Here is a 15,182-nt window from a genome sequence, read left to right as displayed (position 1 = left end):
GTTCCCTGGGAATTCCTTGCCTGGGATGAGTGGACCAGCACTAGGTTACCTGCGCGGATCCGGACTTTTACAGTCCTGGTTCGCCCATCACTACTTTGACAAAACAGGTAGGGGAGCTTCAGACTTTACAATCCATTTTGTGCTGCATGATAATGGGAGTTCCCATCAAAGTCTCCCAGAAGACCATGTAGCCACAAGGAAAAAGGGAAATTTGTCATATCCACATAATAAATTTAATTTCTTTTTTTATTAGAATATATTTAAAAAGTGATGGGATCACAAACCAGCATGGTGCCCTATATCAACATCCTGAGGTGTTTTTGGTGCACAACAGCACCCTTAGTCATAGGAATGCCCTCTGACTTTGGGCACTGTTTTGAAGCAGAAACGCGTCAGGACGTTGGTCTTTGGCACAAAGCTGGATTGTGATCCCATAATTTTTTAAATATGTTCTAATAAAGAAAGAAATGTTATCATGTTGATGTGCCGAATCTCCCATTTCTTTGTCGCTCCATTGGGAGACCCAGACAATTGGGTGTATAGCTTCTGCCTCCGGACGCCACACAAAGTATTACACTTAAAAGTGTAAAGCCCCTCCCCTTCTGCCTATACACCCCCCCGTGAGTCACGGGCTCCTCAGTTTTTATGCTTTGTGCGAAGGAGGCACACATGCACGCATAGCTCCACAATTTAGTCAGCAGCAGCTGCTGACTATTTCGGATGGAAGAAAAGTGGGCCCATATAGGGCCCCCAGCATGCTCCCTTCTCACCCCACTCTGGTCGGCGGTGCGGTTAAGGTTGAGGTACCCATTGCGGGTACATAGGCAGGAGCCAACATGCTGTTTTCCTTCCCCATCCCCTAGGGGCTCTGGGTGAAGTGGGATCCTAATCGGTCTCCAGACACTGAGACCGTGCTCCCTCCGCAGCCCCTGGGGAATCTGCTGGACAGGAGCTGGGTATCGTCAGGGACAAGGCCCTGCTACTGTGAGGTACTCTGTGTCCCCTTGGGGACAGCGCATGGAGCGCTTGTGTCATACACGCTGCAGCACTGCTGGGTGTGTTAGTGCGCCGGGACTACCGCGCTGACCGCGCTTGTTTGCCGGCCACGCTTATAACTTTAGTCCCCGGCTTTTGCGGCCTAGTACCGCATATTCCCGCCCCCGGGCCTGTCAGTCAGGGGAAGGGAGGGACGCTGCACTGGACGTCAGCGCTGAGGGCTGGAGCATACTTTGTATCCTCCTCCCCCCTCACTGAGCACAGTGGGACACCAGATTCCCGCACTTTCTTGGGCACGCCCACGGCCCCCTCCTCACAGAACGCTGGCAGCCATTCCTGTCAGCACTTCTGAAGCTAGAGAGGAGAGACAAACGGCTCTGGGAGATCCAGGCAGGGAATCTGGTGGTCACACAACCGCTTTGGGCGGTCGGTAAGCCGCACCTGTTTCTAGGTGCTGGCCCCCCTGGGTGCCGAAGTGTGTATATATATATATAGGTTTATATGCTATACATTTACTCTGTACGGTCGCACTGGTTTTTGGCTATATACCCTCCCAGATTGTACTCAGAGGAGACAACAGCATGTCGTCTGCAAATAGCAAGGGTGCCAAAGCACAGGCTTACTTTGCAACCTGTACCTCATGTGCGGCTATGCTACCTGCAGGTTCCACCTACCCTCATTGTGTGCAATGCTCGGCACCTATGGTACTTACTCAGCCGGAGCCTCAGCCACTAGTGGGACCCTCGGCCCAGGTAGAAACACCGGCTGCCACTGTCCAGGTGACAGGGACGGAGTTTGCAGTATTCGCTGACAAACTTTCTGAGACTATGGATAAATGGTCTGCTAAGATACTAGAAGCTTTGCAGTCCAGACCTGTAACACAGGCCCCGGGCACTGTTGAATCATTGACCCCAGGCCCCCCGCGGTTGGAGCAGCAAAGTGCTCCTGGGGTGACTCATAGGTCTCAAGGTGAGGTCTCTGACACGGACCGCAGTCCCAGACCACCTAAGCGGGGTCGCTGGGAGCTTCCCTCGACTTCATCACACTGCTCAGGGTCTCAGCAGGAGGACTCTCTAGAGGATGAAGCGGAGGGGGCAGATCAGGACTCTGATCCTGAAGCCGCTCTCAACCTAGATACACCAGAAGGGGACGCCATAGTGAACGACCTTATAGCGTCCATCAATCAGGTGTTGGATCTTTCTCCCCCAGCTCCTCCAATTGAGGAGTCAGCTTCTCAGCAGGAGAAATTCCGTTTTAGGTTTCCCAAGCGTACAATGAGTATGTTCCTGGATCACTCCGATTTCAGAGAGGCAGTCCAGAAACACCGAGCTTGTCCAGATAAGCGCTTTTCTAAGCGACTTAAGGACACACGTTATCCCTTTCCCCCTGACGTTGTCAAGGGTTGGGCTCAGTGTCCCAAGGTGGATCCTCCAGTCTCCAGACTGGCGGCTAGATCCATAGTTGCAGTGGAAGATGGGGCCTCACTCAAAGATGCCACTGACAGACAGATGGAGCTCTGGTTGAAATCCATCTATGAGGCTATCGGCGCGTCCTTTGCTCCGGCATTCGCAGCCGTATGGGCGCTCCAAGCTATCTCAGCTTGTCACTCGCAGATTAATGCAGTCACACGGGCCTCTGCTCCGCAGGTGGTGTCATTAACCTCTCAGGCGTCGGCGTTTGCGTCATAAGCCATTAATGCTGTCCTGGACTCTACGAGCCGTACGGCGGTAGCATCCGCCAATTCGGTGGCAGTCCGCAGGGCCATGTGGCTACGTGAATGGAAGGCAGACTCTGCCTCCAAAAAGTTCTTAACCGGGTTGCCATTTTCTGGCGACCGCCTGTTTGGTGAGCGATTGGATGAAATCATTAAACAATCCAAGGGAAAGGACTCATCCTTACCCCAGTCCAAACCAAAAAGACCTCAACAACAGAGGTACAATCGAGGTTTCGGTCCTTTCGGCCCGCGGGCAGGTCTCAATTCTCCTCGTCCAACAGGCCACAGAAGGGTCAGACGAACTCCGATTCATGGCGGTCTAAGTCACGTCCTAAAAAGACCGCCGGAGGAACCGCTCCCAAAGCGGCCTCCTCATGACTTTCGGCCTCTTCACGCCGCATCCTCTGTCGGTGGCAGGCTCTCCCGCTTTTGCGACGCCTGGTTGCCACAGGTACAAGACCGTTGGGTGAGAGACATTCTGTCTCACGGTTACAGGATAGAGCTCAGCTCTCGTCCTCCGACTCGTTTCTTCAGAACATCTCCGCCCCCCGAGCGAGCCGATGCTCTTCTTCAGGCGGTGTGCACTCTGAAGGCAGAAGGAGTGGTGATCCCTGTTCCTCTTCAGCAACAGGGTCACGGTTTTTACTCCAACTTGTTTGTGGTGCCAAAAAAAGGACGGATCTTTCCGTCCTGTTCTGGACCTAAAACTGCTCAACAAACACGTGAAAACCAGGCGGTTCCGGATGGAATCGCTCCGCTCCGTCATCGCCTCAATGTCCCAAGGAGATTTCCTAGCATCAATCGACATCAAAGATGCTTATCTCCACGTACCGATTGCACCAGAGCATCAGCGCTTCCTGCGTTTCGCCATCGGGGACGAACACCTTCAGTTCGTGGCACTGCCTTTCGGCCTGGCGACAGCACCACGGGTCTTCACCAAGGTCATGGCAGCAGTTGTAGCAGTCCTACACTCTCAGGGACACTCGGTGATCCCTTACTTAGACGATCTGCTTGTCAAGGCACCCTCCCGAGTGGCATGCCAACACAGCCTGGACATTGCTCTGGAGACTCTTCAGAGATTCGGGTGGATCATCAATTTCACAAAGTCAAATCTGACACCGGCCCAATCACTGACATATCTTGGCATGGAGTTTCATACTCTTCCAGCGATAGTGAAGCTTCCGCTGGACAAACAGCGTTCACTACAGACAGGGGTGCAATCTCTACTTCAAGGCCAGTCACACCCCTTGAGGCGCCTCATGCACTTCCTAGGGAAGATGGTGGCAGCAATGGAGGCAGTTCCTTTTGCGCAGTTTCATCTGCGTCCACTTCAATGGGACATTCTCCGCAAGTGGGACAGGAAGTCGACGTCCCTCGACAGGAACGTCTCCCTTTCTCAGGCAGCCAAAGCCTCTCTTCGGTGGTGGCTTCTTCCCACTTCATTGTCGAAGGGGAAATCCTTCCTACCACCATCCTGGGCGGTGGTCACGACGGACGCGAGCCTGTCAGGGTGGGGAGCGGTCTTTCTCCACCACAGGGCCCAGGGTACCTGGACTCAGCCAGAGTCCTCCCTGCAGATCAATGTTCTGGAGATAAGGGCAGTGTATCTTGCCCTAAAAGCGTTCCAGCCGTGGCTGGAAGGCAAACAGATCCGAATTCAGTCGGACAACTCCACAGCGGTGGCATACATCAACCACCAGGGCGGCACACGCAGTCGGCAAGCCTTCCAGGAAGTCCGGCGGATTCTGCTGTGGGCAGGTGCATACCTATGCTTCGGCAGATGCCAGCCTAGGTAGGCGAGTCCTTCAGGCGGCGGTTGCCCACCTGTAGGAAGGGGCCGTTTTACGGCTCTATTACGAGGTATTATTTTACCCACCCAGGGACTGCTTTTGGACGTCCCAATTGTCTGGGTCTCCCAATGGAGCGACAAAGAAGAAGGGAATTTTGTTTACTTACCGTAAATTCCTTTTCTTCTAGCTCCAATTGGGAGACCCAGCACCCGCCCCTGTTCCCTTCGGGCTGTTGTTCTTTGTGTACACATGTTGTTCATGTTGAATGGTTTTCAGTTTTCCGAACTTCCTTCGGATTGAATTACTTTAGACCAAATTATAAGTTTCCTCCTTCCTGCTTTTACACCAAAACTGAGGAGCCCGTGACTCACGGGGGGGTGTATAGGCAGAAGGGGAGGGGCTTTACACTTTTAAGTGTAATACTTTGTGTGGCCTCCGGAGGCAGAAGCTATACACCCAATTGTCTGGGTCTCCCAATTGGAGCTAGAAGAAAAGGAATTTACGGTAAGTAAACAAAATTCCCTTCTTTTCATTGTGACACCATCACTACTTACTATACATTTAGCGCCTATTCTGTGTATATGCCATAAATGTACAAGATGTCAGTACCTCTCTAAGCCACTGTGTCCTGAAAGTTTTTGAGTAAATAACACATCTCACATTGGAGCCGGTTCTGTACTTGCCATTTCCATTTATGAAGAGAATAGTAGGAAAGAAACACTAGGAGTGCATACAAACTCCATGCAGATGGTGCATTGAATCAGGAGGGCTGAGGGTATATTAACATCAGGGCTTCCATTTATAATGATCCATGACCGCTGTGATAAATTCCCATTGAATCCCAATGAATACCTTTGACATAATTGGGTCCATTTGGTTTCTGTTAGGGTTGCAGTATACTGTAGGACAACATTATTCTCCGTACTGTCAAGTGTGCTTCACCTCTAATGGTAACTGCATGATACAAATGTGAACGGAGCCTAAACATATTTTAATCTTTACAGGCATGTGTGTGAAGCCTCAAAGGCATGGTTGGAAGGAAAGCATGCAACTAATCAATTGGTTGGAAAAGTGGAGCTTTTGTTTAGGCCTTTTTTACTCTGGTTAGATCGCAACTTGGAGCGCTTGTATACAGAAGGAGCTCGCCTGGTAAACATGTTATTTTCTAGCAGAGTAACATAAAATGCACATTAATCCAATCTTGTATGTTTACGGTAATTCTGTATCTTTTCATTGATCTAGTTAAAAAGAGACATTGACGTAGAGAAAGCTGGATTAGAGTTTGTGCCATATCAGCAGCTACAAGCAGCAGTCACACTTAAATCTAGCGAGAAAGAAAATATAGAAGATGAGGCACAACACGAGAATGATCTCCAAGAAGATGTGGAGGAAGACGACTCCGATAGTTGGATAAGTTGTGATGAAGATGACGATGATGACTTAGAGTCTGGCACTGAAGATGCCACCTGTGATGGGATGAAAACTGTGGAAGGAGGAGCTGCTCAAGGTCCAAGAAAAGGGACAGAAATACGGTTCTTGGGATTAAAATTAGGAGCTGGAGTGGGTACTTTGACTGCACAGGTCATCGTAGTGTCCTTGGATTGCAGCAGGTGAGCATTGGGATCACAAAGTGTTATTTCAGCAGCTTCCAAAGTTTTGTGAGGGAAACTTAAAAAATATCCAGCAGAAATATTTTGCCACACTGATACAACTGCAGCCTCTGTAAAATAGTAGTACTGTGATTTATGAACACAAATCCTAAAGATGTCAAGGGTGCTTTTACTGTGACGACTGTATGAGCCACTGAAACCATAATACAGCACTGGGGTCAGGGAACAGAGAGTTCTTGGGGGTATACAGCACTGTGGTCAGGGGTATACCCCACCAGAACTGTCTTTCCCCCCCCACCCCAGTGCTGTATACCCCCAGAGCTGTATCTCCCCCCACCCCCAGTGCTGTATACCCCTCCAGAGCTGTCTGTCCCCCATCCCAGTGCTGTATGCCGCAGACCTGTATGTCCCCCACCCCAGTGCTGTATATTCCCAAAGCTATATGTCCCCCCCCTCCCCAGTGCTCTATAACCCCTTAGAGCTGTATGTGCCCCCATCCCAGTGCTGTATACCACCCCAAAGCTGTATACCTCCAGAGCTGAATACGTTCCTCTAGAGCTGTACGCCTCCATCATTTCTGTATGTCCTAAGCCTCTCCTGTGATGTATATTTGGCATTGTCAGTATGCACTGTGTGCGGCCATGTCTGTTAGTCATGGCCACCACTCAGCGCGGCTCAGCCACATGCCCAAGAAGAGCTGGACGGGAGACGGGGAAGGTGCGTGGGGATGCTGCCAGCTTCCCCATTTTAAAAATATCTCTGTGTCTGTGTGTGTATGATGTGTATTTATGTATGTCAATGTATATGACTGTATAGATTTATGTCTGTTTATATGTGTTTTTCTGAATTTGTTTTTAAATATGGATATGTACATATGCCTGTATGTGTCCGTATCTGTATGTGCGTCCGCGTGCGGTTGGGGCCACGTAGACTCTTTTGCCCAGGGCTTACAAAAACCTGGAGTCAGCCCTGCATATACGTCAAGATGCCAAAATGAGAACACTATGCAGAATGCTACTTTACTGAATCTAACGCCCCAATTCATCATTTCTTTTTTTTTAAGTCACTCACCTTTTTTGTCCTGTGGTATGAGTTTCTGTTTTTGTCACCAAGTTCATGTAAAATTGTGCATGTTTCATGTATTTGTGGCAAAATAAAAAATGAGCTTTCTTCCTGTCTTGAACTGTTTTTGCGGCTTATGACTCCAAAAGTCGCATGGTTAGCAACCTACTTTGCCCCCCTCCAAAAAAAAAAAAAAAACACAAAAAAATTGTAGCAAAATTTTGACGGTTTCAAAAAAATACACTAGGGTAGACTGCAGGACAGTTGCACAAAATTTGAGACTTTTTAAAAAGTCACAATTGCTGAGGCAGGCTAAAACATCTGAAATTGGTCAACTCCATCCACAATGCAGAAAAAATCAGACGAGCACATATAAAATATAGTATAAAAAGGCAAGAATGGAATAAAAAAATGGGTGCAAACCAAAAAGCTCTAGACAAACAAAATTAGACAAAGAGGCACAAAGGCAATGATGAATCAGGGACTACATGGAATACAAGTGTTTTACTTCTGTGTGCTCATAAAAATGTTACTAAAGTGCAGTAAATTCACTTGGGGCTTTATACTTGTTTTATTTTTATTTCTTCAGGTGTAAAGTTACAGCAGACCTGTCATTGACTGGAAAGCAGCCGTGTACAGCACAGTGTGAAAAATGCAACAGCCGTATATCTGGCGCCTTCCACCAAAGTATCCTGCACCAATACTCAACTGTGCTGGGCTTTGTGGATATACAAGGCGCCACTCCCAGGGATCTAGTATTGCTGGAGTGCACATTTCTGATCAGTTGCTTAAATTGTTCTCACGAAGAACCAGTGAAGGTACGAGTAAGCTAAAGTAGGTAGACGAGGCACATGTGTAATATCTGATGCTCTTTTTACTCTGTTAAAGTGAACCTGTCAGATCCAATATGCACCAAGAACCATGAGCAGTTCTGGGTGCATATTTCTACTCCCTGCCTAACTGTCCCTGTATACACTAGTGTCCGACGATGGATTTCGGCTCAGCGTGCATGACCCCGGAGTTTGGGTCATGCGCAGTACTTCAATTTGAAGCCAGGACACGTACACCCGGCTTCATAGTGCGCATGACCCAAACTCTGGGGTCATGCACACTGAGCCGGAATCCATTGTTGGGCGGCAATGGTGGCTGAGAGGTGAGTGAGATCATCCTGTGACGCTGCACATTCATTAGCATGATAGCACACCCACAGGGGCGTACTAATATGCTAATGGGGGCGCCTCACTGGGGAACTAACGCCCAGGGGGCTAGTGCCCGAGCTCATTAGCATACGGTAAAAGAGCTTTAGAAATACTTTTCTAAAGATCCCTTTATCTATGCTAGTATATACAGGGATGGTTAGGCAGGGATTAGCAATATGCACCCAGAACTGCTCGTGGTTCTGGGTGCATATTACACCTGACAGGTTCCCTTTTAACGGTTGTGTCTGTCATCTCTTTATCTCTTTTCTTGTTCTGCAGAGTCTCTCATACGGCCTCACGAAAGACTTGAATTGTGTCCAGTGTCACAGCAAGCTCAGCATTTTTATTGAAGCAACCAGGTTTCAAAAGATTCAACGCTTCCCTGGGAAGGATATTGGTATGAAGCTATTGTTGCATAAGATTTGGGGGTTCATTGATATTAATATATTAAGAGCCCAAGAAATTGAGTGCACTAGATTTAGTTGTGTAAGTGTTCACATCAGTTATAACATGAAAACTACTCACAGGGAAAGTGAATTGCATTGATTATCTTCTGATTATGGTATTTGTCATGGGGTAGCTAATGATCTCCAGTTCTTGAAGTTGGAAGCAGGAAAAATTGGCAAGCATTAGGAAGTGAGTGACATTGACAAGTGCTAAAATGTCATGGCTATACAACTAGATCAGAGCATCTTCAAGGAGCAGCTCTTGTGGGGTTTCTCAGCATTCAATGGTTAGTTCCTACCCAAAGTCGCTAAGGGAAGGACAAAGGGGATTTGGGCGACTAAGGAAATAGATGTCAGAACACACAATGTACCTCAGCTTGCTGCGTATAGAGCTACATACCCGTAGAGCATTTATTGTGACCTAACCCTGTCAAAAGCACATAAAATAGGCATGTGCACATTAGAAATAGATCATAGAATGATTGAAGAAGGTGAATTGTCTCATGAGTCATTCATTTTTTTTCATACATCATGTGGATTACTAGGTACATGGTCATTGCTTACCTGAGAAAGAGATGGCACCAGGACTCTGGGCAATGTGCTGCGGGGAAACCTGGGGTATTCATGTAGTTGTTAAAGGGGTTGTCCACTACTTGGATAACACCTTCTCCATCACTATGTTTACTCCAGCAAAACACCACCTATACTCACCTCCAGTGCTGGCACCATTCCAACGGTGTTGACATTGCCTTTTCCTAAGGATCACGTGACATTATGTCACACAATTACTGCAGCCAATAAGCACTTTCTTCACTTTCCCCTCTTATGGACAGAGCAAGACATTTGGAGGAAGTGTGAGAGCCGACTGTGTTCTCGCTTGCTCCAGATGTGAATTACATCCGAAGGAGGAGCGAATAAAGCCAACCCTGATTGGCCGCAGAAATTGTGTGACATAATGTGGCGCGATCCCTGGGAGACCCAGTGCTAACACCACTCGAATTGCACCATAGGTGCTGTACTTTACAGTATATGTTAATGGTATCCTCCTTAGGACAAAGCAGTTTCTTACAAGGAGTTCAGTGTTTCTCTTTATATAACAGAACAGAAAAACAGACCTCCAAACACTAGCGTGAACCTAGCCTTGCTGTGAGAGGTAATACCTACCTAAACATTGCTGCAGACCAAGGACACTCCTTCTTAACAACGGTGTTACCTAATTGTAGTGGCCTCGTTTAAGATAATGCCCTCTACAAAAATGTTTAGAAATGGTTTGAGGAACATGGCAAAGACTTTGACCCCCTTACGACATGACCATGAATGAATAATGTAATATTAATATGTACTTGTATAATTAATTCTGCAAAAGGTAACAAGAATCAAGGATATCTTAGAAAGAAAGCAGTGAAAGATCCTTCCATACAACCTGGGAAACCTCTTCCTGACCGAGGCTCCTGTAGCCATTATAGAAAGAGCTACCGCTGGCTGAGGTGAGCTTTTAAATTCTTAGTTACTCTTTTTTTTTTAAATCAGATACTTTTTTATTAAAACAGAATACATATAACAGAATAACAAATCGGCATCCAAATTAAGTTTATCACATCTATTACCCCTTTAACTCCCCCTCCCGCCCCCCATAGTATTTTCCACCCCAAGCTCCTCAACATATCCCAATATGCATAGCAATGGTTCCCTGGGAAGGACACACCCATATGTTCTTCCTATCTTGTGGATAACCTTAGTCCAAAAGGAGACCAGTCTTGGACAAGACCACATCATATGAAAATTACCTGCGTCAGATCCCTGACACCTTGGACACTCCGAATTCCTTTTCAACCCCATTTTAAACATCAGTAAAGGAGACCTATATACCCGGTGAATCACGTATAGGTGAGATAGTCTGGCCGGTTCGCTCATGGAAAGTTTAGGGACATACTCTAAGATACTCTCACACACCTCCTCCGTAATCGGCCCAACTTCCTCCTCCCATTTAGATTTAGTTTTAATTGGGTAGTCTAAAAGAAAGGTATGTAGTACCGTATATCTTTATATGTGCCAGAAATGATCCCTTTAGTGCTTCCTCCCCCCTTACACACATACTCCAGTACCAGGTCAGTCTGTATGTCCACACTTTTTTTTAGCCGCTTGGGCTGCAATCGCATGTTTTAATTGACTGTAGTGAAGCCAGCCGGACGCCGGTAACTGAAACTTACTCTGTAACTGTGGGAACGATTTCAGAATTCCTCCGTCCAATATCTGATGCATGTATATTACACCCATGCGTCTCCACTCCTCAATATTCCCCATTTTCTGAATCTCCGGGAGATTACTGTTATCCCAGATAGGTGTAAACTTAGTTAACCGGGTCACCCCTCTCACCCTTTTCAGCCTATCCCAGGTCTTGTTTATAAGTGCCATTGTAGGAGACGTTCCACCCAAGATCCCCACCGCACCATCCTCTAGTCCCATTATCAATGGACTTCTACCCACTATGTATTCCAGCACTGTTTAATGCCCCCATATTTCTCTCGATCAGACCAGCCCCTGAGGTGTTGACATTGCGCCGCCATATAATACAATTCCAGATTTGGGATTGCTAGACCCCCCTCATCTTTCGGCCTTTGTAAAGTCTCTAATCGCACCCTAGGCTGCTTTTTACCCCACACCAGGTCCCTAAACAGCGAGTTTATCCCTTTAAATCTTTTCTTTGAAATACAAACAGGGGCATTGTGCAGTATGTATAGGAGTTTAGGCATTACTACCATCTTTAGTAAATTAACCCTTCCAACAACTGACAAATGTAGCTTGTTCCAGGCATCCACTTTGGCTCTCAATTTTTTAAGAAGCGCCCATAAGTTCACCTGTATGTATTCTTCTACTAGCAGAGATATCTGGATACCTAGATATTTAAATTCGTCCACACTCTTCAATTTGTTAGCCCCAGTATCATCATTTGTCCAGGTTACTTCCCCATCCACTTTAAAGAGGCTCGATTTAGACCAATTAATGGTCAGTCCCGAAACTTCTCCAAATTTCTCTATTATCTGCATGGCATGATCCAATGAGGCTGACGGATCCCCCAAGAAAAGTAATAAATCGTCAGCATAAAGAGCTATTTTCTCCTCTAAGTTTCCATACCTAAATCCATGGATCCCCTTCGATTCCCTAATGGCCGCCGCCAGAGGCTCTATTGCAATAGCAAATAGGAGCGGCGATAGTGGGCAGCCCTGTCTCGATCCCCGGTGCAACTCAAACGCTGAGGAGGTCATACCGTTAACTCTAACTTTAGCAGTAGGCCTATTATACAACAGCTGCACCCACTTTACAAACCGTGGGCCAAAACCCATATGTTGCAACACTTTCCACAGATACCCCCACTCAACACTATCGAATGCTTTCTGGGCATCTAGCGAAGCGATCACCCTCCGGCCAGGGTTGTCAGGCGGCAACTGTAGATTAAGATATAATCTCCTGATATTAGCAGCTGTCAACCTATTGGCCATGAACCCTGATTGGTCCATATGTATTAGGTTAGATATAACTCCAGTCAGCCGCTTTGACAACACCTTAGCCAGAAGCTTCACGTCCGCTGTTAATAACGAGATTGGTCTATATGAGTCTGGAAGCCTCGGATTTTTATCCTCCTTAGGAATTACTACTATTATTGCTTATGTCATAGATTCAGGCAATACACCTTCCCCCTCCGCCATCTCAAAGACTTTCAATAGTTTGGGTAATAGGATTTCTTCTAACTGTTTATAAATTTCAACTGGTAGCCCGTCTGCTCCCGGTGCCTTGTCATTGCTCATGCCATGCAGAGCGCCCTCCAGTTCATCAATAGTAATAGGTGACTCCAGTTTATCTCTATCCGCCACAGACAACACCGGAAGCTCACCTCGCTCGAGAAATGAGTCCACCTCTTCCACCCTCATCTTTCCGCTAAAAGAATATAGCGTGCGATAGAAATCTTTAAAGACCCCAAGGATCTCCTCAACCTCAGTGACCTGTGTCCCCTCCACCGTGTCCATACCATGCACAAATGAACTACTCCTTTGAGCTGCAGCTATGACCGATAATAGATGACCAACTTTTTCTCCCTCCTCATAAAAATGCAATTTTTGGAATGCCTGCTTCCTTACCGCCTTCTCCAAAAGCATCTTATTAACCTGTTCATGCGCCTGCCTAAGATTTTGCTTCGCATCCGTAGTATTACTCCGAATTGCTTCCAGCTCTGCCTTATCTAAGGCCTCCAGGCTATCTTTCTCATCCTAGAAAAAAAAAACAAAAAGCCAGCACTAAATGTGCACTTCAGCACTAACAATTCCAAACTGTACTTATTATAAAAATTTTTGAGATTTTTGGCAAAAAATTGCAATTTCTTGAGCTGCCTAGCCACGTCACGGCAAATCTCATTTGAGGCAGTCCTACACTAAAATATTTTTATAAAATGTGCCATACGGCCTCACATATGAATGACTGTTCACATTAAGTCATCAGGCCTTGTCCACAGGCTATTTACTTCATGCAGCATTTGCTTTGACCTGTCCCGCCCACAGCCATGACTCAGTCATGGCTACGGAATTGAAATAGACCAGGTGAGTGCTGCTAAGAGCAGTTCTACAATTTCATATGTGAGGCCGTATGGCACATTTTATAAAAAATATTTTAGTGTAGGACTGCCTCAAATGAGATTTGCCGTGACGTGGCGAGGCAGCTCAAGAGATTACAATTTTTTGCCAAAAATCTCAAAATTTTTATAATAAGTACAGTTTGGAATGTTTAGTGCTGAAGTGCACATTTAGTGCTGGCTTTTTGTTTTTTCTTCATTGAATTGGTCGGTGGTTGACCTCCACCTTGCTATGCACCCCAATTTGGGATGTATTCCATCTGTCTAGATATTGGCGGTTGGTGACTGTTCACATTAAGTCATCAGGCCTTGTCCACAGGCTATTTACTTCATGCAGCATTTGCTTGGACCTGTCCCGCCCACAGCCATGACTCAGTCATGGGTACGGGATTGAAATAGACCAGGTGAGTGCTGCTAAGAGCAGTTCTACTATTCATATGTGAGGCCGTATGGCACATTTTATAAAAATATTTTAGTGTAGGACTGCCTCAAATGAGATTTGCCGTGACGTGTCGAGGCAGCTCAAGAGATTGCAATTTTTTGCCAAAAATCTCAAAATTTTTATAATAAGTACAGTTTGGAATGTTTAATGCTGAAGTGCACATTTAGTGCTGGCTTTTTGTTTTTTTTCTATCTTTCGTCTGTGTTTTACGTTTACAGATATCCCTGAACAGGAGCCCCCTGAGGTATGCCTTCATCGCATCGCATACCACCATGGGACCAGTGCTACCCTTGTTGTGGATAAAGAATTCCCCGAGATCCCGTTCTATATTCCCCATATTAATATGACGGATCCATGCTGGATGAAGCTTCCACTCTCCCCTCCTTCCCCCTGTCAGGGTCCCCCGTCGTATGGACACTAGAATCGGGCTATGATCTGAAATCACTCTTGTCAGATATTGCACATCGCCTATCATTGCATCCATCAGATCACTAGCTAGAGGAGACCTGGGCAAGGGGCGGCCCGCGGGCCACATCCGGCCCGCCTACTCTCTGTGACCGGCCCGCCTGGTTCAGGGCGTCCTTGCTGGCCGGTCAGTGATGAGAGCAATCTGACCTGTTGACGGAGCTCCAGGCTCCGGGAGACCCGTGTTCAGATTGCCCTCATCACACGCTGCGTGCCGTGCAGGGAACAGAGAACAGTTCCTGCAGCGTCGCACAGTCAGTGCAGGCAGCGGAACGCAGGAATCTGTCCTCTGTTCCCTGCCCGGCAGATGCTCTGTGTGACACACGCGCGCCCTGATCTCGTCAGTACGGCGCGCGTGTGTCATTTGAAAATTTCCCGCCCGGCAGCAGCCTGGGCCGCACAGAGAGAAGCAGCGGCGGGGGCTCCTAGGAACACAGCATCGGCGCAGCCTGGGCATGCAAAAGAGAAGCAGCCGAGCGGGGGGCACATACGGAGGTGCCTGAGGAGGGACAGTAAGAAGAGAGGTGAGTGGTTACTAGTAACCTGCGGGGACAATGGGGGGGCCGCCCGACTACCTGTCTCATTGGTGTGTGCGGCCGCTCCAGTCCTGAAGCTCCCTGTCTGCAGTGACAGGAGGCCGGCAGCTGCATTCAGCCTCTGACACGGAGCAGACCTGGGATCGGGGCCGGAGCTTCACTTCAAAGAAGCAGATTCCTGACTTCCTGCACTGTTTCTGCTCTCTGCTGAGGCCGGCTCCACTGCATGGACAGACACTTTTTTTGAAGGTAAATATGCATACGTGGTTCTGTGTTTCTGCTTTTTTGATATGTGTGT

At 47.4% G+C, this 15,182-nt stretch overlaps 1 protein-coding gene across 2 annotated transcripts in view; it reads left to right on the top strand.

Annotated features, from left to right (window-relative positions):
* LOC142303776 (uncharacterized) overlaps window positions 1-15,182 on the top strand; it is a 135,024-nt gene that overhangs the window by 86,088 nt on the left and 33,754 nt on the right. For both annotated transcript variants that reach the window (XM_075345479.1, XM_075345478.1), the window contains exons 5-9: window positions 5,505-5,649; window positions 5,743-6,110; window positions 7,762-7,990; window positions 8,651-8,768; window positions 10,184-10,304. In XM_075345479.1, coding sequence (XP_075201594.1) covers window positions 5,505-5,649; window positions 5,743-6,110; window positions 7,762-7,990; window positions 8,651-8,768; window positions 10,184-10,304 — 981 coding nt within the window. The remainder of the gene's footprint in view (window positions 1-5,504; window positions 5,650-5,742; window positions 6,111-7,761; window positions 7,991-8,650; window positions 8,769-10,183; window positions 10,305-15,182) is intronic.

Source organism: Anomaloglossus baeobatrachus, chromosome 4 (genome assembly GCF_048569485.1).
Source record: "Anomaloglossus baeobatrachus isolate aAnoBae1 chromosome 4, aAnoBae1.hap1, whole genome shotgun sequence".
Taxonomy (NCBI): Eukaryota; Metazoa; Chordata; class Amphibia; order Anura; family Aromobatidae; genus Anomaloglossus; species Anomaloglossus baeobatrachus.
Note: the sequence above shows the minus strand (reverse complement) of the source record. Positions and strands in the feature narration are given on the sequence as shown.